Here is a 24,247-nt window from a genome sequence, read left to right as displayed (position 1 = left end):
AGGACACCTCCAGTCTAAAAATGACAGGGTGGAGAACCATTTACCATTCAAATGGCCCTCAAAAGAAAGCTGGGGTAGTTATCCTCATATCAGATAAATTAGAGTTTATACCAAAGACTGTAGTAAGAGATGAAGAGGGACACTATATCATACTTAAAGGGTCTATCCAACAAGAAGACCTAACAATCATGAATATTTATGCCCCTAATGTTGGAACCACCAAGTATATCAATCAATCAATAACCACAGTAAAGAGATACTTAGGCAATAATACACTAATAGTAGGAGACTTCAATATGGCACTCTCAGTAAATGACAGATATTCTAAGCAGAACATCACCAAAGAAACAAGGGCCTTGAATGATACACTGGACCAAATAGATTTCACAGATATATACAGAACATTCCATCTGAACACAAGTAAATACACATACTTCTCAAGTGCACATGGAACTTTCTCCAGAATAGACCACATACTGGGTCACAAATCAGGTGTCACCTTATACCAAAAGACTGGGATTGTCCCCTGCATTTTTTCAGACCATATGCTTTGAAGCTAGAACTCAATCACAAGAAAAAATTTGGAAGAAACTCAAACACATGGAGGTTAAAGAGAATCCTACTAAAAGATGAATGGGTCAACCAGGAAATTAGAGAAGAATTAAAAAGATTCATGGAAACTAATGAAAATGAAAATAAAACTGCTCAAAATCTTTGGGATATAGCAAAGGCAGTCCTAAGAGGAAAATACATCGCAATACAATCATCCCTCAAAAAATTGGAAAAAACTCAAATACACAAGGTAGCCTCACACCTAAAGAAACTGGAGAAAGAACAGCAAATAAAACCTACACCAAGTAGAAGAAAGTTAATAAAGATTTGAGCAGAACTCAATGAAATAGAGACCAGAAGAACTGCAGAACAGATCAACAAAACCAGGAGCTGGTTCTTTGAAAGAATTAGTAAGATAGATAAACCACCAGCCAGTCTTATTAAAAAGAAAAAAGACTCAAATTAATAAAATCACAAATGAAAGAGGAGAGATCACAACCAATACCAAGGAAATAAAAATGATTTTAAAAAATATATTATGAGCAACTATATGCCAACAAATCAGGCAATCTAGAAGAAATGGATGCATTTCTGGAAAACCACAAATTACCAAAATTGGAACAGGAACAATTAGAAAACCTGAACACACCAATAACCAGCAAGGGAATTGAAGTAGTCATCAAAAAACCTCTCAAGACACAAAAGTCCAGGGCCAGATGGCTTCCCACGGGAATTCTATCAAACATTTAAAGAAGAAATAAGACCTATTCTACTAAAGCTGTTTCAAAGGATAGAAAGGGAGGGAATACTTCCAAACTTGTTTTATGAGGCCAGCATCAGCTTGGTCCCACAACTAGATAAAGACCCCACTAAAAAGGAGAATTATAGACCAATATCCCTGATGAACATTGATGCAAAAATTATCACCAAGATACTAGCCAATAGGATCCAACAGTACATTAAAAGGATTATTCATCACGACCAAGTGGGATTTATCCTTGGGATGCAAGGATGGTTCAGCACTCCTAAAACAATCAATGTGATAGATCATATCAACAAGAGAAAAAACAAGAACTATATGATCCTCTCAATAGATGCGAAGAAAGCATTTGACAAAATATAGCATCCATTCCTAATTAAAACTCTTCAAAGTGTAGGGATAGAGGGAACATTCCTCAATATCTTAAAAGCCACATATGAAAAGCCCACAGCAAATATCATTCTCAATGGGGAGGAACTGAGTACCTTTCCCCTAAGATCAGAAACACAACAGGGACACCCACTGTCACCACTGCTGTTCAACATAGTACTAGAAGTCCTCGCCTCAGCAATCAGACAACAAAAAGAAATAAAAGTCATTCAAACTGGCGAAGAAGAAGTCAAACTCTCCCTCTTCACAGATGACATGATACTATATATAGAAAACCCAAAAGACCCCACCCCAAGATTGCTAGAACTCATACAGAAATTCATCAGTGTTGCAGGATATAAAATCAATGCACAGAAATCAATGGCATTTTTATACACTAACAATGAGACTGAAGAAAGAGAAATTAAGGAATCCATCCCATTTACAATTGCACCCATAAGCATAAGATACATAGGAATAAACCTAACCAAAGAGGTAAAGGACCTGTACCCTAAAAACTACAGAACACTTCTGAAAGAAATTGAGGAAGATGTAAAGAGATGGAAAAACATTCCATGCTCATGGATTGGAAGAATAAATACTGTGAAAATGTCTATGCTACCCAGGGCAATTTACACGTTAAATGCAATCCCTATCAAAATGCCATGGACTTTCTTCAGAGGGTTGGAACAAATAATCTTAAGATTTGTGTGGAATCAGAAAAGACCCTGAATAGCCAGAGGAATATTGAAAAAGAAAACCAATGCCAGGGGCATCACAATGCTGGATTTCAAGTTGTATTACAAACCTGTGATCATCAAGACAGTGTGGTACTGGCACAAAAACAGACACATAGATCAATAGAACCGAATAGAGAACCCAGAAATAAGCACTCAACTCTATGGTCAACTAATATTCAACAAAACAGGAAAAACTATACACTGGAAAAAGGACAATCTATTCAATAAATGGTGCTGGGAAAGTTGGACAGCCACATGCAGAAGAATGAAACTAAACCATTCTCTTACACTATACACAAAGATAAACTCAAAATGGTTGAAAGATCTAAATGTGAGACAAGATTCCATCAAAATCCTAAAGAAGAACACAGGCAACACCCTTTTTGAACTTGGCCACAGCAACCTCTTGCAAGATACATCTATGAAGGCAATGGAAACAAAAGCAAAAATGAACTATTGGGACTTCATCAAGATAAAAGGCTTCTGCACAGCAAAAGAAACAGTCAACAAAACTAAAAGACAACCTACAGAATGGGAGAAGATATTTGCAAATCACCTATCAGATAAAGGGCTAGCATCCAAGACCTATTAAGAACTTATCAAACTCAACACCTAAGAAACAAAAAATCCAATCATGAAATGGGCAGAAGACATGAACAGACGTTTCTCCAAAGAAGACATAGACATGGCCAACAGACACATGAGAAAATGCTCCGCATCACTTGCCATCAGGGAAATACAAATCAAAACCACAATGAGATACCACCTCACACCAGTGAGAATGGTGAAAGTTAACAAGACAGGAAACAACAAATGTTGGAGAGGATGTGGAGAGAGGGGAGCCCTCTTGCACTGTTGGTGGGAATGTGAACTGGTACAGCCACTCTGGAAAACAGTGTGGAGGTTCCTCAAAGAGTTAAAAATAGAGCTACCCTATGACCCAGCAATTGCACTGTTGCGGATTTACCCCAAAGATACAGATGTAGTGAAACGCCAAGACACCTGCACCCCAGTGTTCGTAGCAGCAATATCCACAACAGCCAAACTGTGGAAGGAGCCACAATGTCCTTTGACAGATAAATGGATAAAGAAGATGTGGTATAAATATACAATGGGATATTACTCAGCCATCAGAAAAGACAAATACCCATCATTTGCTTCAACGTGGATGGAACTGGAGGGTATTCTGTTGAGTGAAGGAAGTCAATTGGAGAAGGACAATCATATGGTTTCACTCATATGAAGAATATAAGAAATAGTGAAAAGGATTATAAAGGGACAGGAGGGGAACTGAGTGGGAAAAATTAGAGAGGGAGACAAACCATAAGAGACTCCTAACTGAGAAACAAAGGGTTGCCAAAGTTGAGGTGGGTAGAGGAATGGGGTAACTGGGTGACGGACACTGAGGAGGGCCCTTGATGGGATGAGCACTGGGTGTTATACTATATGTTGGAAAACTGAATTTAAGTTTATAAAAATGTAAAAAAATAGAATTGGGGTGGGGTTTTTTTGCCATTAAGTAAGATATTAGCTGTAGAGGTTTTTGTTGTTGTTTTGGGATTTTTTGGCATGTGTGTCTCTGTGATGTATGGTGTAGCTATCCTTAATCAAGTTAAGAAAGTTCACTTCTGTTCCTAGTTTCCTAAGAAATTTTTATTTTGAGTGGATGTTGAATTTTGTCAAAATTCTTTTTCTGCTTCAATCAACATGATCATGAGGATTTAAAAAAAAATTTAGGTTATTAATATGAATTATAGTGATTCATTTTTCTTCTATCTTTTCATTTATATATTATAGTTTCTTTTGTAAATTTGTCTTTTTCATTTAAAAATATGTCCTGCACATCACACCATATTGGTCCACAGATCTTCCTTAAACTCTTTTCCAGTTGTGAGACACCTTGGTGGCTCAATGGTTGAGCATCTGCCTTCAGCTCAGGTTGCGATCCTGGCATCCTGTGATCAAATCCCATGTCGGGCTCCCTGCAGGGAGCCTGCTTCTCCCTTCGCCTATGTCTCTGCCTTTCTCTGTGTCTCTCATGAATAAATAAATAAAATCCTTTTTTAAAAATTACTTTTTCCAGTTGTGTAGTACTCCATTGTTTGGATGTGCCATGTTTTATCCAATCACTTTTCTACATATGTACAAGTATTTACTTGCTTACAATATTTTTCAATTAGAAATAATGCTATGATGACATTGAATAACTATATATGTATTCTTGTTATCGAAGGTGTACCTTTAGTGTATGAATGCTAAGTACATATATAGTTTTGTTAAGTATTACAAAATTTTCCTGAGTAATTTTAATATATTTGAAGAAATACTTTTTTGAATTTTCTGTTTATGTCTTTTTCTCATTTTTCTATCACATTTTTGGCTCTTTGTCCTTTTACTTTTAATTTTGTATTGAGGCATAATTGACATGCAACATTATATTAGCTTCAGGTGTACAATATAATGATTTGATATTTGTATATATTGCAGAATGATTACTTTAAGTTTACTTAAATCTCTCAAAATTCATAGTTAATAGAATTTTTTCCTGTGATGAGAAATTTTTTTTAAGTTTTTTTTTTTAAGATTTTATTTATTTAGTCATGAGAAACAGAGAGGAGAGAGAGACAGAGGCACAGGCAGAGGGAGAAGCAGGCTCCATGCAGGGAGCCTGACGTGGGACTCGATCCCAGGTCTCCAGGATCACGCCCTGGGCTGAAGGCGGCGCTAAACCGCTGAGCCACCCAGGCTGCCCTGTGATGAGAAATTTTAAGATCTATTCCTTAACATCTTTCAAATTTACTCTACAGTATTATTAATGTAGTTGTCAAGCTGTGCATTATATCCCCATGACTTATTTGTTTTATAACTGGAAGTTTGTACCTTTTGACTCAGTTCACTCATTTTGACCACCCTGTAGCCCCCACCTCTAGTAACCATCAATTTGTTCTCTGTGTTCATGAGCTTGGTTTGTTTTTTGTTTTTTGATTCCACATATATATGTGAGATTGTATAGTATTTGTCTTTGTCTGTACTGTCTTTGTTTGATGTTGGTATCACAGTAATTCTGGCCTCATAAAAATGAGTTGGGAAGGGTTTTCTCCTCTTCTATTTTCTGGGAAAGGTTATGTAGAATTGCTGTTATTCCTTATCTAGATGTTGCATATAATTTGCCATTCTCTATGGAGAATGTTAATATTTTTGTGTTAGCAGCCAGCACACTTGCTTGTTCACTGTGGTTCATTGTGGTTCTAGTGTCAGTATCATCTTCATAGCCTTTGCAGTCCTCTTCTGTTCTATCCCACATATACACCATCAGTGCCAGTCTGGCACCTGCATTCTCACTTATGTACTAGTTTGATTCTCAAAGTATTATGTAAGATAATTGACATTAGATTCATGTATGCACACTAGAGACTTGAGCCCAGTTTATAAGCAGCTTTATGAGGTTGCTTTGCCAAGCCCTTTTTCTCCATAACCTTCTTGATACTTTCTGGTTCCCTGGAGCTACCTTTTTTCATCCTCCAGCAAGAAATCTAGGATTTAATTATCCCAGCCTGCTACATAAACCTCCAGGAACAAGCAGCTTGAGGGCTAGGAAAAAAATAAAAGCCACCATTGGTTTGGTGGTACTTTGAATGTTAGTCCTCTTCCCCAGTTTTTAAGCCACTGTTTATTTTTCAGATTTCTCAAATAGCTTTTCCATTCACTCTGTCCAGGAGTTATGGCTACATTCAGTGGGAGAGACGGGATGAGTCTTTTATTTCATCTTACTAAGAACAGAATCTATAGCCTCTATTTTTTGAAAAAGTTGTCTGTTTTGGTTTTTTAATTCTGAAAAGTAGAGGAGTGCTATGGTAGATATAAAAAATATATTTGAATCCTGAAAACCTTAGTTCTAACCTTGGCTCTGTAATTCAACATTTTTGAGCCACTGTGTCTTCATATGTAAAATGGGGCTGTGACAGGGGTCTTCAAGATCACCCTCAGGTTTGATGATTTGCTAGAAGGATTCACAGGACCCAGGTATTTTGTGACATATATATCACAAAAGGATACAGATTAAAATCAGCAGAGGGAAAAGGCACAGAGGGTATAGTCCAGGAGAAAACCAGCAAGGCTTCCAGTTGTTTTCTTTTTCTGGAGTTCCTATAGACAGCACTTAATTCTCCCAACAGTGTACCAATGTAACCATGCGCAAAGTGTTGCTAACCGGAGTAACGCAACTTTGATGTCTAGGGTTTTTATTGGCCAGCTACAGAATATTATCCTGACAATATAGTAGGTACAGGAAAAAAGTTGTGATCTGGGACACATTTAAAAAAAAAAACAGGCCGAAGGTGTACTCCTTGATGCACAGGTCCAAGATAGCCGTATATAAGCAATGAGGGAAGAGGTAATGGGAGGAAGATTCTTGTCCAAGGATAAATACAAAAGGATAACATTTAATAAATGTCAGGATGGTTAAATTCCAGCATAACCATGAGGCTTGACATAATCTGATGAAGATTTAAAACACCATTTTTAGCTACATTTGGAGTTTGAAGAAACAGGCTTCTGTTTTGAGGAAGAAAGCTCTGGTACTAAGGGATGGTGAAAAGAACGCAAAACTTGTCATTCCCTATAATGTTCTCATCTTCTGTCTGAATTGGGAAGGACTTATAGTTTTGTTTTGTTTTTTAAAAGATTTCATTTATTTATTCATGGGAGGCACACAGAGAGAGAAGCAGAGACACAGGCAGAGGGAGAAGCAGGCTCCATGCAGGGAGCCTGACATGGGACTTGATCCTGGGTCTCCGGGATCATGCCCTGAGCCAAAGGCAGACACTTAACCGCTAAGCCACCCAGGCGTCCCTTAAAGAAGCATTTAATCTGCAGAGATCTTATAGTTGTTTTGAAGACCAAAAAAGGACAAAAGAGAGATGTCAGAAAATTAGAAATGAGCAAATGTGAACATTTTTTTAATTGGGGAAAAGTAGATCTGGGAAACTATCGAATTTAAGATTGATATAAATCCAAGTTAACATTCTAGAAAAGACTATTCAGGATAGCTTATGAATAATTAGAAGAGACAGTCACTAGGAGCCTCTCTGTGTTTACTATGGCTAAGTATTGCTAAACGAATCTCATTTCCTTTCTTAATCAGGTTACTAGAAGAAAAAATCTGAAGAAATTGGTATATCTTGATTTTGGTGAACACTTTGCCAGACTCTCGGGATATCCTTATGGACAAGCCAGAGAAATATGAGTTAGAGAACACTGCATTAAATAGATTCTCAGATAACTTGAATCAGAAGACTTAGACCTGGGTTCTACTGCATAAAGACATAGATGGGATTTGATACATTTGTAAATGACACAAGTGTGTCAGGTAACTGAGTCAAGATTCATAGAGACTTTGGGGACTTGAGACAGGTCATATCAACAAGATGATACTTGAAAAGAATAAGGAATCAAAGAATTTTGCTTTTTTAAAGGAACAAATTTTAGGGCACCTGAGTGGCTTAGTTGGTTAAGCATCTGCCTTCAGCTCAGGTCATGATTCTGGGGTCCTGAGATTGAGCTTGTGTTGAGGTCCCTGCTCAGCGGGGAGCCTACTTCTCCCTCTCTCTCTACTACTCCCCCTGCAATAGCTTGCTCTCTCTCATAAATAAATAAAATATTTTTTATAAAAAGAACTAATTTTAAATCATCTCTTTAAGGATGTATACATATGTATACCCATGTTGGTTGAAACAGTTCATGGATGAAAAGACTTAGTTGGGAGTATCAATTGAACAAATATTTGAGGTTGAACCAAATATGTATGATATGCTTTCATTTTTTTCAAAAAATGTTATGTGGCTGTTATAAAAGCAAACTCCGTCTTAATTTGCACATAAAAGTATAGAATCTCAATCCAGGACAATGATGGTGCTGCTGACACTATAGTGATGAGAGAACATTGGGTACTCTGTTCACTTTTCTGTGAGACACCTTAAGAGAATTAGCATCTAAAAGAGGCCCCCAGGCCCAAGGTGGCACAAAGGCTGGAGTGGTAACAGGAAGATAAGGATCTGTGAAGTTGAGCATCTTGAAGAATGAAAGACTAAGAAGAGATGTGAAACCGATCATTAAGTTTGTTAAGGGCTGTTATCTGGATGCTTTCATCAATTCCTGTTTTGTCCTTAGGCAGCCAGAGTTACAGAGTTAATAACTATGAGTTATAGGCAGTGGAGTTTCAGCCAGTTTCTTGCAGCATGTCAGCTCCTTTACCAGACCTTGAGCATACAGAGATGAGCAGGACCAGATCACTTTCCTACAGAGTTAACAATCCATAAATTCATATTCTACAAAGAGAAGTGGCTCAGTGTGCCATGGCTCTTCCAACAGTGAGACTCCTTCCAGAGCCAGATGCCTCTTAATGCACTGAGCTCCTGTCTCTGGAACACAAAAGGAAAGACATTCAGGTTCTGTTTAAGGGTCTGAGGCTGGTCTGGTGGTATCTGGACCTAGATGTGGTGTTCTGGTAGCCACTGAGAAATAAGACCCATGTTTATCAGACAGGCAACGAAGGTTGCTTAAGGAGAGTCTGAACTGTGTTCAAGGAGAAAAGCAGAATTTCAAAGCCAATAAAGTGTCCCTGAGCATCAGATATACAAGAGCCATGAACTGACAACAGGAGGACAACTCAGGAGTCAATAGAAGGGAGGAGCAGACATAGTCAGGAAGCACAGTGTGAGACTAGTTAAAGCCAGCAGTCTGGAACAAAGCTTGACAATGGTGTTCTCAATCAGGACTTTGTTAGGAACTCTGTGGGACCAAGTGGGCCTGGGCTTGAGTCAGATAGGACTAGTCTAGAGGCTGGATGGATCACCATCTTTCAGGGGTGTTAGAGAAGGGATTTGTGTCAGATACCCTCTATTTGTCTCTCCCCCTCTACACTCCACCCTTCTCCACCTCCTACATAACTTGCTTCAGTAGAATCCTTACCTCTGGATCTAGTTAGCTTCTGAAAATAAGAAGCCCTAGTTAGAGATTGGAAAGAGGAGGAAAATGAGGTCGAGCTATTCCCATCCTCTGCCTGCCTCCCTCTGGGGTTACCTTGGGATTTCTGTGTTCCTAGGCTGAAGGTCATAATTCCTCTTAAGATATCTCTGTCTATACAGCTCTCTCTTCCAGGATCCAGTAGTCACTCCCTGCCCTTCTCCCTTGAAACCTAGAGCTGGTAGCAGTTCCAGACATACTCCCTCTGGGGTACTGCACTATCCCCTTGTGGCTCTCCTACAACTTACCCACACCTTTAGGGGAAAAAAAAATTCATTAAACTCTCCTTGAATCATCCCAATGTGAATATGTCATCTGTTTCTTGGCTGTACCTTGGCTGACACAGGATTCTGGATTGAATGAAAAGATGAGTTAGATTATTTCAAAAAATACTTATTTTTCTGTGGCTCTGAATTTCTTTTCACTGACCTTATACGTTTATAGACTCAGGACTGATGAGAATTAACTTTCTATACCTAGGAATCCACAATAAGTATTTTTGTGGTGGATATGAAGTTCACCTAGAGACTTGCGATTCAGGTTAGCCATGTAAGCTATACAAGTTATTATTTTTTTAAGAATTTATGTTACGAATGTATGTATAACAGTATTTTTCAGTTGCTTTCACTATGTCTGCAGGGTCAATTAACATTTTTACTGCTGTTATATAAAAGGGCCAAAGGGAGCTTACACTAGCCAAGCAGAACATTGGCAGGGTCATAAAAGAGCCATAATTAATCTTAAATATCTCTCATAGACAAGCTACTAAACCATACTGTGACCTTTTCTGGGAAGATTGAATAGTTGAGGCTCTCCATAATGATGCTGGTTCAAGGAATTCTCAGAACCTCAGGAAAAGAAGGAAGAGCCTATATAGTCTATGTGACCTCAAAGTGTGATTTCTGAGTCTCATGAGCCATAGAAAACATATTGTCTTCTGGCATGCAGATCACTTCCATTTGACGCTGAATAAGAGAGTTTTGTTATTGTCACTTGAGTGGACTTTATTAATCTTACTTCTAAAGTGTCATTATCTTTTAGAGATACACAGTGAAAAGCTGTGGATGAAATGGTATGACCAAGCTTTGCTTCACAATAATGCAGAAAGAGGGGAAGAGATAAAACAAAATTGGTCATGAGTTAATGGCTGTGGAAGCTGGATGATGGAGACAGAAGTACACTATACTACTCTCTCTGCTTTTGTATAATTTAAAAATGATTGAGTATTAAAAACAAAATGAATAGTTAATTAAAAAGTTGCTTCTTGATACAGGAAAACTCATCATTATTGATGTGATTGATGTTGTGAAGGAGTTCTGTGTATAGGTCTCAGGAATATAATAGGAAAAATGTATTGAAACAAATGTGAATGAGGAATGCTATTTTTATGAAAGTTTAATGACACCAGGCTCATCAGAAAATATCAAGATGATGTTCAGAATGTTCAGAATATTGGAATATTCTTTCATTAATTGAGAAGGAAAGCAAATAAAAATACTACATTCATGTTTTAAAATGTACTATATATGAATTTTGCTTCTAAATAACCTGGGATTAAGGAGAACTGGGTGAGGTTATAGATGAAGCAAGATTGGTCATGAATTAATATTTGTTTGGGGGGAATGGCCATATGGCAGTTCACTATGCTATTCTTTCTACTTTTATATATGCTTTACATGTTCTATAGAACAGTTTTAAAAAATAAAACATATACTGCACATCCAATATGTGACCATTTATATTGAGACAGCATTAAATTTTATGATTTAATGAAATGTAATACTATGCTATTTCTCTTTCTCTTCCTTAGATTCTTTATTTTCTAATATATTACTATTTGTTCATTTCTCCCTCTTCCCCCACACCTTAGTTTTGTCTGTTATATGCAACCAAGCTGGTGTTCCAAGAGCGAGCCTGGTACCTAGAACATAAATATTTGACTCCCATGGCCAGCACGAGGATTAGGAGTCAGGTAAGGGTCCCTGGTGTGCAGAAGAAACCCTTTGTGCATCAACTGTCAGCTCTTTGCTTTCTTAGAAAACAATCCTGTCAATCTTCTGTCGGTTTCCACTCATGGATTTTTATGCCTCTGGGACGTCACATACATGTTTTCATTGCCTACCATGATCATATTACACTTCAGAGTTTAAGTGACAAGGAAATGATTCACTGTGCATGAACTTTCTGACATGAAAAGCAGAAAAGGGAATCAAAAGCATTTTCCTTGTCTTGGCAAAAAAAAAAAAAAGGTATTAAATGATTTTAATTTTCCTACTTCTTACCAAAACCTATTAACTTATTCTTCATATTCTGAAAAAAAGACTTGTGGTATTTTTATGTAAGGAGTAGTAATGGAAATTCAATGTTATAGCTACAGAGCACCTGAAAATGAAGATAGAACCAGTGAATCACCACCAAAATGTTTCTTTAAAGAAAAAAATATATAAAACAGCATAATTGGGGCACCTGAGTGGCTCAGTGGTTGAGTGCCTCCAGCTCAGGGTGTGATCCCGGGGTGGCAGGATTGAGTCCCACATCAGGCTCCCTGCATGGACCCTGCTTCTCCCTCTGCCTCTGCTTCTCTCCCTCCATGTCTCTCATGAAGAAATAAATAAAATCTTCTTTTAAAAAGCGCATAATCAAAAAAATAAATTTAAAAAAGTGCATAATCATCTATAAAACACATTTCCTGAGCATTTTCTGAAGACCCTCTCTTTCAGGCCCTCCGTTAGATGCTGTAACATAAACAAGTCTATGCTTAGTCTCTGCATTCAAAGGAGCTTATTATATTTGAGGACACAAAACTGACTTTAAAATGCAAATAACAGGGATGCCTGGTTGGCTCAGTGGTTGAACATCTGCCTTTGGCTCAGGGGATGATCACAGGGTCCTGGGATCGAGTCCCGCATCAATATTACCTCAAGGAGCCTGCTTCTCTCTCTGCCTCTCTCTGTGTGTCTCTCATGAATAAATAAATCTTAAAAAAAAATGACATTGACTCCTAAGTGATCTCTGTCCTCTGGACTCTGGACTTATTCACTGGAAAGGCTCTGCTCCCTTATGTTATTTGCAATTTTTTTAAAGATTTTATTTATTTATTCATGAGAGACACACAGAGAGAGAGGCAGAGACATAGGCAGAGTGAGAAGCAGGCTCCCCATGGGAGCCCAATGTGGGACTCGAACTCAGGACTCCTGGATCATGACCTGAGCCAAAGGCAGACATTCAATCACTGAGCCACCCAAGTACCCAAGGAGTGATCTCATTCCTGTATGATTTCAAGAGTGAATAATTACAACCAAGGGGTGGTATGATTGAGGGGGAGTGCAGTTGGGCTTTCAGACATGATTGGTGAAGTGAGTAAAATCATAGAAATGGGAATACTCAGGACAGACATGTTAAGAAATGACAAGAAGGGGATCTCTGGGTGGCTCAGCAGTTTCGTGCCTGCCTTTGGCCCAGGGCGCGATCCTGGAGTCCCGGGATCAAGTCCCATGTTGGGCTCCCGGCATGGAGCCTGCTTCTCCTTCTGCCTCTCTCTCTCTCTCTCTCTCTCTCTCTCTGTGTGTGTGTGTGTGTGTGTGTCTATCATAAATAAATAAAAATAAATCTTTAAAAAAAATTTTCTAAAAAAAAAAAAAAAGAAATGACAAGAAGACCAGTTTGGCTGATGTCTCAAGTGAAAGCCAGGAGAAATCTCTAGGAGCTGTGCTGCAGTGGACACTGAATAACCTTGGAGAATCGTTTTCCTTATTGGAAGAAAAATGATCATGAAGAAAAGCAACTGTAAAGATGTTTCAGTTATCTGTTGCTGTGTAACAAATGACCCCAAAACCTAGTGGCTTAGAACAACCAGTTACTATTTCTCATGATGCTACATCTGAATGGGGCTCAGCTGCATGATTCTCCTGCTACATGAGGTGTCTGCCGAAGCTGTGACGGTGGTTTCTTCACTCTCATGATGGTCACCTTGTCTGGGGTAGCAGGATCATGTGGGGGCTGATGGGCAGTTGTCTCCTTTGCTGTGGCCCAATGTGAGCTTCCTCACAGCACGGTAGTGTCAGAAGAACTGACTGTTTTTTTTACTTGATGACTGGCTTCCAGAGAGGAAGTGGAAGATGCCAGTCATGTCAAGGCTTGGCCTACTGCTAACATAGTGTTACTTCAGCTGCATTCTGTTTGTGCAGGGGAGTCCCAAGGCCAGTATAGATTTGGGCTAGAGAAAAGACTTCACCTCTCATTGTGTGGAGGAGCATGCACCTAGAAGGAAGGAAAAATTGATGGCAGCTATCTTTGGAGATTGACTATCTTCTACAAAGAAAATAACACTTTGGGGAGAAGATAAAAGAATACTTTTAATTTTAAAAAAGCTACATGAAAATTTCAACTCCACGTGATTAGGTTTTTCAGTGATATAGTTTAGATAAATAATACATCAAAAGAATGTTGAGTAAAAGAAACCAATTTTCACATACAACATTGAAGTGCTTTGCACTCTATTAGTGCAACATACTTTCCACACTTTTCATTTACTAGTTACTTATAGCAGCCTGGGAGATAAGCAGAGAGCCGCCAGACGTTTTAGAACAAACTATCTGTGGGGCTAGACGTGGGTTGCTGAGATCTATAAGACCTCTCAAGGCCTTCTTTTGCCAATCTCAGTGCTACCAGCCATGAGCACCTCACCCCTACTCTCTGCTTTCCCAGTATCCCCAGGGGGAAGAGTGTAGTGTAGCTAGCACAAATACTTCCTTTCCCACTTCTGACACACCCCTTTGTGGGCTTTTCAAGGTTTCAGAAATGTTACTAGTAGCTTCTTTTCTCTAAAATGTCTGGGCCAATTTTCAGTGCCTAACAGGAGTAGACTTGTGAAAGGGTGGATCAGAGACAGGGATGATTGATATTACTGAAACTGATCTAGATGCTTTCACATGAGAACTCTTCAAAGTTACTGATTCTTTCTTTCTTTAGGTGCATCTAATGTGCTGGCTAATTCATCCCCTAAATTTTTAATTCTGTTTGTTAGGATTTTTATCTTAAAAAATATTTTTTTGTTTTCTGTTTTATATCACCTATATAACTTTTTAGTTTATTATCCCCTAAAGATATATTGAATTTTGTCTTTGATTTCTCTATGCATTGAAGCATATTTTGTAGTCTATAGCTAATAATCCCAATATCTTAAGACTTTACCAGGCTATTTCTTTGTCTATAATTTTCGCTATGTGTATTGTTATCTTTAATATGTGCTGGTCATTGTTATTGAAAAATGATTTGTGAGATTTATATGAAGGCCAAATTGAAGTCACCTTTTTCCCCTTTTAAGGCATCTGAAGGTCTCTCTTTATGACCCAATTTAAACCAAACTCAAGACTTATGACTTCCTATAAGACTCAGATAATTCAAAGAAGAAGAGTAATTCCTTCACTCTTCCCTTAGGTTATAACTGTTCAGCATCCAGCTTATTGTAGCAAGGGTCTCTATTAAAATTCTTGCCTAGTGCTGGCCCTGGTTTTGACTATCATCACCCCTACTGCCACCCAAGCCACTCTAAGGCTGTAAAAATAAAAATAAAAATTGCTGGACATGGCAAATGCCTTCAGGGTAAATGCAATTTTCTTGTTTATTTCCTTTGGTTCCTACTTTCCCATAATTTTTGCCATTATTATTTTGTCAGATCATTGGTACTTTGAAGATGATTCCTATATTTTCTCTAAGAATTTTGCTTGTTTTCAGCAGAACAATTGGGGGGAAATCTAGCTCTCTAGTATCAGAAACAGAAAGTTCCTTCAATATTTTACCACTTGACCCCACAATAGCCCTTTACATTATTTTCATTATCCTTACACATAGATGAGAAAATGGAAACCCAAAGTAACTTGCCCAAAGTAACACAGCTAGTAAAAACCTGTATTTCTCTGACTCTAAACATTTTCATTTATTTTATTTGGATAAAAATCAGCATTAGCTATCAATAACAAGTACACCCAGTGTTCAGTTCTTGGTTTCTAATACCATTTTCCAATAAAAGGAAGCAGAGTCCTTGGAGAAATGGTTGATTCTAGCACAGGGGCAATGAATACATAAGATGAGCCTGGAGCATCTTTCAGTGCTAGAAAGTGAGAAAGTGCTTCAAATGGAAACAAAAACAAAATACCCCACAATTGGGTTATGCCCAATTGGAAAGAGATAACCAAAAGAGCTCCTAATGACCAATGCTGGAATAATTTGAGCAACAAAATAAATAACATAGCATTGGATTGTAAATCAAAGTTATAAAAGAATTAAACAAAAGTCCATAATGATATAAATAAACGATTAAACAATAAACATACATAAATGTAAACATACATGGGGTAAAAGAGACCAGTCTTTCTTACTAATGTAAGTAGATTCTTCCCCCTTCCCTTGAGTGTGGGTTGGACTCAGTGATTTTCTTTTATTTTAAAGAACAGAGCATTGAAAGGAAAAGTTACTTTACAGTGGAGCAATCTGTAAAGATCCTACCTTAACCAAGTGTGTGGAGTGAATATCACTAATAATAAATTGTGTTGATGACATGTACTTTTGATATAGTATGGTGAGAAAAGCACTTCCCTCTTCCCCCAAATCCATAACCCCAATCCAATCCTGAGGGGGAAAAAAGTCAGGCCGTACCCATGCCCAAGATTCTAGCTGAGTTTAGAAACCAGAACTCCTAATCCCAAATGGAGGTGGATTAAGCATCATCCCACTTGTCTGCATGGAGTGCTACAAAAATCTGAGTTCAAAAGCTTCACAGAGGCCTGTCTGATGTCCCAGAGTGAGTTAAATCCATCCACATATTGCAAAGGCAGCACAAGTGCCCCGTTGTCCAACAGGCAGCCCACAGAAGAGGCGGTTGGGCTGAGGTTTGTTTTCTTTTTAAACTCAAGCCAATCCCCTCCAGCCCTTCATAGTGTGATAACTAGCTCCTTTTATTGGGGGGGGGGGGGGGGGACTGGAACTTAGCTGTTGACAGAGCTCATCCACATGCATTATCCTGTGTAATCCTCACAAGCACCCTTTAATGTGAATAGCTGTTAATCCACTTTAGGATTGGAAGTCTCAGGCTGACTTGCTGCTGATTTAAGGAGTGGTAGATGTGAGGCTTGTGGACTCTAGTACCTTGATGTTCTCCTGTTCCCAGGCCTGAATTGTAGGATGAGTCAGCCCCACCTTTTTCCCCTCAAAGTAGGTAGCTCAGAGGCCATCCTGTGGCAGAGCCCCCAGGCCTCCATTGTAACAAGGCCCCTAAGTAAAATATTTCCCTTCCCTTTTCATTAGGTACTTTTGCAAGGGTATGCATAGAACACTTGGGCAATTGTGTACTTTGTTCTTGGAAAATTTAGTGCCCAGGCATTAGTCTTGCTTCATTCTTCATTAATCTAGACATTTGTATTTATTTTGCTTCAGGTAATTATCAGCATTAGGGAGTAACAATCAGCCAAGGCTCATATTAAGAAGTCAAGCCTTTCAAAATAGTCTTAACGGTTAATAATTGTGTGTCGCCATTAAAACTAACTTCATTTTGCTTAAAAAAAAATCAGCTTCTTAAAATTATGTATTTTATTGCAAATGGCCTTAAGTCCTCTACTTTTTATGCCAGCCCTTAAAGTAAATTTCCATATTAGATAGAGTAGCCTCATTTTTCTCCTTGGAATATTTGTTCCCTGAACTCCTGGGCACAACTGTCCTGTTTTGTCAGTGCCCACCAGCACTGGAACAGTGAGTCTTGGTGTCATATAATGAAGAAGCAAGTATGTAGACATGTGGTCAGCTCACGCCAAGAAATCAACACAGGAGGAAGCTTTAAAGTTTATGTGTGTTGAGAGAACCACAGCCCAGCTGTGGGTTGCAGATCAAAAAAGACCCTATTCAGTGTGGTGAAAATAATACTTAGCAAAATGTTTAATCAGGTTCTATTTCCTGCCCCAAACCCAAATAATGGAACCACGTGAGAAAGCATATTATAAAGGATCTGCAGGGAGGTCAGGGAGGACCACATAACCCAGCCCAGAGGTAAGGAAGGCCACTCTTTGCACCTTCCAGAGGCTATGGGAGATTGCCTATAAGAGTAACAATGTTAAAAATCAAAAATTCATTCAAGAAGAGAGAAAATAAATACTGATCATGACCATGTCCAAGCAATCTTGACACCCCCCTCCGGCCCCAGTATTCGATCATATTACACCCAAACATTGCCTTAATGTCCTATTTGAGTCCTGTCCTATTGAGAAACCTGTCAGTTTCTGCCTAACTGCACAGCTTCTGCTGGAGCAACAGATGCCTGGCACTGTGTCCCCCCTGAATCGTTCTTCCATGCCTTTAAGACTGTTTTCATTTTGGAGTGTCCACTAGATGTGCTAGGGTGAAGCCCAGATGTGCCAGGACAAGTCCCCTCCTATACCTTTGCCAGCAAATGGACATAGGAACAGACACAGCCTCTAGTAGCCTTGGTGTGCTGCATTGAGAGGAACCATCCTTCCTCTCCCTGAGGGAGAACTGCTCTTGGGGAGTCTATTGATAGCAAATCACCCCTTAGGCTGTATCTGCTCAAGTCTATAACAACCACTAAGGTTTGGGTTTTAGTTTCAGTTTAGCCAGTCAAATGGTTGAATCATCAAGAGGGAAAAACATTCAAGCCTGTGGATTGATGGGTCATTCAAGTAGTTTAGATGTACCATGTTGATTTCAGTGACTCATTGATTTAGTCTTAGGAAAAGTGGCTTGGAGTAAGAATGTGCAGAAGTGTGGCACTCACCAGATCCCAAAAGCCAAGACACTACTTGGCTCCTTCAAATTTAGAAGATGGATCACACTCATTGGTATTTTGAACTAAATGTAGAATATAAACTAAGTCAAAAGGCTTGAGGTAGAAGAAACAAAACAGGAAGAAAACTTAGGGAGGAATTCCAAGCTGGAAAGATGGGGTTGGGATGTTGTCCCTTCTCTTCAGATCTCAAATTCCAGAACATGTACATCAGACCTGTACCTGTGAGGCTTAGAAACAGTATACATGCCCTTTACTTCCTACAAGTGCTACCGCAGGGCTGCTTTCCATGCTGCCTCTGTTAAAGGTCCCTTTCTAATGGGCACTCAGATTTCCTATTCTTTTGCTTCCCTTTAGCCAAACCACGTGGATGGAGGCAGCTTAAGAAATGCTCAGATGCCAGAGTCAAATGTAACGTGAACTGGGTTTTTAGGCACAGGATGTTAAAAACACACTTGGACCGGGAAAGGGAGGTTGAGTTTCTCAGTTCAAGCTTGGCCTCATTTACTAAAAAGACTCTTGCTTTTCTTTGTAAGAATTTGAGAAGGAATCTGTGGTTCCTTCACCCGCCGCTGTCCTACCCATGCAGTAAGGCCTATCTGACTTGGTTATAAGCAAGTGACAAGGTTGTGACATTTGGCTGTGTCCTTTAGGCTGAGTGGAGAAGATAATGTGGAGTGTAACCCCAGGAATCCATTCTGTTAGGGTGGAGGGGGACCTCTCCTATTTGGTGGCTTTGGTCAAGAAGCTGGGGTACTGGGGATCCCTGGGTGGCTCAGAAGTTTAGCATCTGCCTTCAGCCCAGGGCATGATCCTAGGGTCCCGGGATCAAGTCCCACATGGGGCTCCCTGCATGGAGCCTGCTTCTCCCTCTACCTGTGTCTCTGCCCCCTCTCTCTGTCTGTCTCTCTCGTGAATAAGTAAAATCTTTAAAAAAAAAAAAAAAAAGAAAGCTGGGGTATTATGAAATTATAGTACAATGGAGTAGTCATACAGGGAATGCAACTGAATCAAATTTTAAAGTCTTCAATAGATTTGAAAACATCCCCAGAACTATTTTTAACTTCCTTTCACTTCTGTAGGACCTTCTGGAGACAGTAGGAACCAACTAGAATATGGATGCATCCTGGTCCACCTTCTTTTTCCAAACCCAGAGAACTCAGAGAAGAAAAATAGCAATACCAACAGAATGCCACTAAGAAAGTGGGAAATCTCTTTTCCCTTCCCCCTCCATCTAACCCTGGCCAAGTCTGTTTTTCAGCCATATAAAATATATTGTTGAACTTATGAGTGCAAGCCACTCAACTAAGGTTAAGAAAATATAAGTGGGATTTAGATTTCTTCAGTTTGGCCAGGGACCCTGAGGTCACCACTCCTGCCATCCTGGTTTCTGTATGGCAACCACCTGGTCAACCCCATGCTTTGCCCCACAGTAAAGCTTTGTGTATTTGGAGAATGCACTGGGATCATTCCATTTCCTTCATTCAAGGATAACATGTTAGAATCACAGGAAAGAGAATTTGTTTTGCTGAGCTCCAGCCTCTGAGTTTTTCTGGACCCTGCATTATCCTAGGTTCCTTGGGGTGATCTTTGTAACGCTTGGTAACTGGAGCATCCTCCATAAAAGTCTCTGGGTTCATCACCTTACCTCAGGATGTACAGCAACAATTTCCCACTGGTGAAGTTGTTCCTAAGAGTAGCTGTGTTACATCAAAAAGACCTTTCAGGAGATGGAATTTAGCTGTCTAAGGAGACTAGGGCAGACCCTGTTGCAGTTGAGGACAAGGTGGGTTTTATTATGATTCCATAATAATAAAATTTAAATGAATTGCTGAACTTAAAACAGGATTGGTCCTTACTATATCTATTTTGGTAGAAATTAATATTCCAGCTAGAAATGAATTTTTTTACAAAATAAAATGTGTTTGTAGTTGCTTTTCTTTTTTCTGAGGCTGTCACCTTTTCCCTTTGATTTTAAAGACTAGATACTACTGTGGCCTTCTCTACTTCTGGGGAACTTAAAGCACTTGGTACTTAATAACTGTACAAAGACAGCAAGTCAGGGTGGCCCATTTTAAAGCACATACAATGGACAGGACTCACTTGTGAGATCCCATAGGTCTGTAGAAAACCAAGACTCTTTTGTATGCCCCTTCCCTGGATAGCTGGTCATTCACATCACAGAACTACCAGGCATTCATTCTGTAACCAAACTGGCTATTGCTTAGACAATGTAAGAAAAATACCCAACTCAAGTATATGACTTTTTTGCAGGGTCTTTTGAGATACAGGTGAGCTATTTCTCAATCTGGACAATATTACATGAGTATGTTCATTTTGTGATAATTTAGCAAGCTAGAACATACTCATTCCTTGTATCTCTGTGTGTACATTATGCTCCAACCAAAAAGACTAAAAAGAAGAAAGAATTTTCCCTTATGCTTATGTAAAACATTTTATTAAACTTAATCTGAAATTTATGCTGACTATGGTGGGGGAAGGGTAGTTTTTATTTTGAAAGAATCCTAGATCCACATGCACTTGTAGGAAATAATATGAAGAGATCCAATGCCCTTTTACCTAGTTTCCCCCAATGGTATCAGCTGCAGAACCATATTATAATATCACACCAGGATTTTGACATGGATGCAGTAAATACACAGAGCTTTTTCATTACCACAGAGTTTCCTCCTGTGGCTATTTTATAGGCCCACCCTCTTTCCTTCCCTTGCCTCCCTTGTAATCCTTAGCAAACATTAATCTGTTCTCCATTTCTATAACTTTGTCATTCTGAGATGTTGTGTAAATGAGATCACATAATATGCTACGTTTTGGGACTGGATTTTTCCACCCAGCATAATTTCCTAGAAATCTATCCAAGTTGTTGCATGTGCCAATGGTTTCTTTTTATTAGCAAAGTAGTACTCCATGGAGTGAGTGTAGCACAATTTGTTAAACCATTCACTTTTTAAAAGATACCTGGTTTTCTTCCAGTCTATTAGGAATAAAGCTGTTATAAACATTCATGTGTAGGTTTTGATGGGAATACAGGTTTTAATTTCTCTAGAAATTAATTTTTAAATTAATTACATTTAATTTCTCTAGAGTAAATACCCAAGACCGAGTTTGCTGGGTCAAATAATGGTGGGTACATGTTGATTTTCTTAAAAGAAATTGGCAAAAATATTTTTCAAAGTGCCTGTAACATTTAACATTCCCACCAGTGATATAGGAGTGGTTCAGTTTCTTCCTGTCCTTACCAGCATTTGGTGGTTCACTATTTTCTATTTTAGCTGCTCTGACAGGTATGCAGTAATATTTAATTGTGGTTTTAAATTGCATTTCCCTAATGGATGATGACTTCTTTTCATGTGTTTTTGTGCCATTTGTATATCCTCCTTATTGAAATGTCTGCTCTGGCATCTTTTGCCCATGTTCTAATTAGGTTGTTTGAGATTTTTTTTTAACTGTTGAGTTTTTAGAGTTCTTCATCTATTCTAGATACTGGTCCTTTTTCAGATACATAGTTTGTAAATATTTCCAGCTGGCTTGTCCTTCCATCTTATTAACATGGCCTTTTTTTCCAGAATAGACATTCTTAGTTTTGGTGAAATCTAATTTATCAGTTTTCCTTTTGTATTTTTGGTGCCATGTCTCAGAACTTTTCACCTATCCCTAGATCCTAGAAACTTTATTCTATAGGCTTTTTCCAAATGTTTTGTTTTGTTTTGTTTTTTTGTTTTTTTTTTTTTTACTTCTACACTTTACATTTCAGTCTATGAAGGTAGTAGAAGGTAGAAGACTGAGGTTGAGATCCATTTTTTTTTTTGGTAAAAAATGTCCAATTGCTCCAGGAATAGTTTATTGAAAGGTTATCTTTCCTCCACTGAATTGCTTTAAAATCTTTATCTAGAATAAGTTTGGTGTATTTGTAAATGGTATTGCATTATTTGATTTTAAGTGTCCACGTGTCCATCACTATTATACTGAAACACAATTGATTTTTATATATTAATCTTATATCCCACAATCTTGCTTAATTCACTTTGTTAATTCTAGGAGTTCTTGGAAATTTCTTCATTTTAAGATTTATTTATTTATTTGAGAGAGAGAGAGAGAGCACAAGTGGGAGGGGCAGAAAGAGAAAGAAAGAGAATCTCAAGCAGACTCTGTGCTGAGCATGGGTTTTGATGTCATGATCTTAAGATCATGACCTCAGCTGAAACCAAGAGTTGGATGCTTAGCCAACAGGTGCCCACCTTGGACTTTTCTACATAGACAAGCATGGCATCTGAAAATTGGGACAGTATTTTACTATATATAGGATTCTGGGATGAGGGTTCTTTTCTTTCAGTACCTGCAAGCATTTTTGGCTTCCATGGTTTATAATGAAAATCCATTTTTATCCAAATTGCTTTTTTCTCTGATAAGTAAAGTGTGTTGTTTCTCTCTGTTTTCAATATTTTTTGGAGGGGTGAGTCTTTAGTTTTCAAAAGTTTATCTATGATGTGCCATGTGTGGATTCCTTTGGGTTTATCCTGGGTGAAGTTTGCTCAGCATTTTGAATTTGTTGGTTTGTGTTTTTTTACCAAAATAGGGTTTTTTTGGTCATTTCATCAAGTTCTTTTTAGTCCTGCCCTCTTTCCCTTCTCCTTCTAGAACTCTGATGATACTTGTTAGATCTTTTGTTATAATCACACAGGTCCCTGAACGTGTTCTTTTTTTTTTTTTTTTTTCAGTCTATTTTCTCTCCATTGTTCGGAGTTAGTAATTCCTATTGTTCTATTTTCCAATTTACCAGTTCTTTCCTCTGTTTCCCACAATCTGCTGTTGAGGCTATCCACTGAGCTTTTATGTTGGTTATTGTATTTTTCAGTCTTCACAGTTCTATTTTTTTTTTTGTTTCCTATTTCTTTGCTGAGATTTTCTTTTTTTTTTTTTTCATTTGTTTCAAGTGTAGTCATAACTGCTTGTTGAAGCATTTTTTATGAGGACTGCTTTATAATCTTTGTTTGATAATTCTAGCATTTTGGTCATCTCTGTGTTGGCACCTATTGATTGTATTTTTCTTCAGTTTGATTTCTGATTGAAACCTAAATGTTTGGGGTATTAAATTATGAAACTTTGGATTTTGTTTAAGCCTTATGTTTTTGATACAATGCTCCAGTGAAAGGAAAAGGAGCATACCACCTCATTACTACCCTATAGAGACAGAAGTCAATTCTCCATTCAACCTTTGCTGATCCAAGAGATGCTGCTTGTTCCTGGTGAATGAAGACAGAAGTTGCCAACTCGGCCTCCACTGATACCTTCCTGATGGTGAGGGGAAGGAGAATTTCATTGCTGCTCCCCATGTGGGGTCCATTAAAACTGGTAGTGTCTTTGCTATCACCATGTGATGGTTAGGCCTTTCCTCTCACTGGACCTCCTCTGCAGCACTCCATCCAGAAGGGGAAGGACTGCATCTCTACTGCCAGGTAAAGGTGGAAGCCCAAGTTCCCCATATGGTCTCCACTGACATGATGGCAGACACTTCATTTACAGCCTGGTGAAAGGACTGGAAGACTAAACTCATTAGTCAGCCCTGAGAGACACAGGTGGTGTGGAACCATGGGTTATCTGTGGTGTTTGGCTGGAGGGGGGTGGTTATTGTCTAAAATTCCGTCTTGCTTGGCTGCCCCTTTTGATTGGAGAGATCATCTGTTCATGTTCCTGGATTGCCAGATTCTTTAGCTCTGAGTGTGGGATATATGAGGTAAAAATAAAACCCAGGGAATTCACCACTGTGTCATTCCCCAACTCCCAGTGTCCCTAAAGAGTCTGTCTTCTTCTCCTCATCTTTCAGAGTCTTCTTATGTTTGTTATATATCTAATGTCCAGGGTTTTCCATTGTGTTTAGTGGGAGAATAGGGAAAGGTGTATCCATCCTCCTGGAAGTGAGCTTTCACTAATTTTTGAGAAGAAAAAATGGTATCTGATAGAATGCTTTCTGGAGAGCTTCCTGGGTTCATT

The 24,247-nt window shown here is 38.7% G+C and overlaps 1 protein-coding gene across 1 annotated transcript in view; it reads left to right on the top strand.

Moving 5' to 3' along the window:
• ACOXL (acyl-CoA oxidase like) overlaps positions 1 to 24,247 on the top strand; it is a 351,756-nt gene that overhangs the window by 309,194 nt on the left and 18,315 nt on the right. The window contains exon 18 of the mRNA XM_041756084.1: positions 11,315 to 11,416. Within this exon, the coding sequence (XP_041612018.1) occupies positions 11,315 to 11,416 (102 nt within the window). The remainder of the gene's footprint in view (positions 1 to 11,314; positions 11,417 to 24,247) is intronic.

The sequence above is a fragment of the Vulpes lagopus genome, chromosome 5, assembly GCF_018345385.1.
Source record: "Vulpes lagopus strain Blue_001 chromosome 5, ASM1834538v1, whole genome shotgun sequence".
Taxonomy (NCBI): Eukaryota; Metazoa; Chordata; class Mammalia; order Carnivora; family Canidae; genus Vulpes; species Vulpes lagopus.
This window is presented reverse-complemented; position numbering and strand designations above follow the sequence as displayed.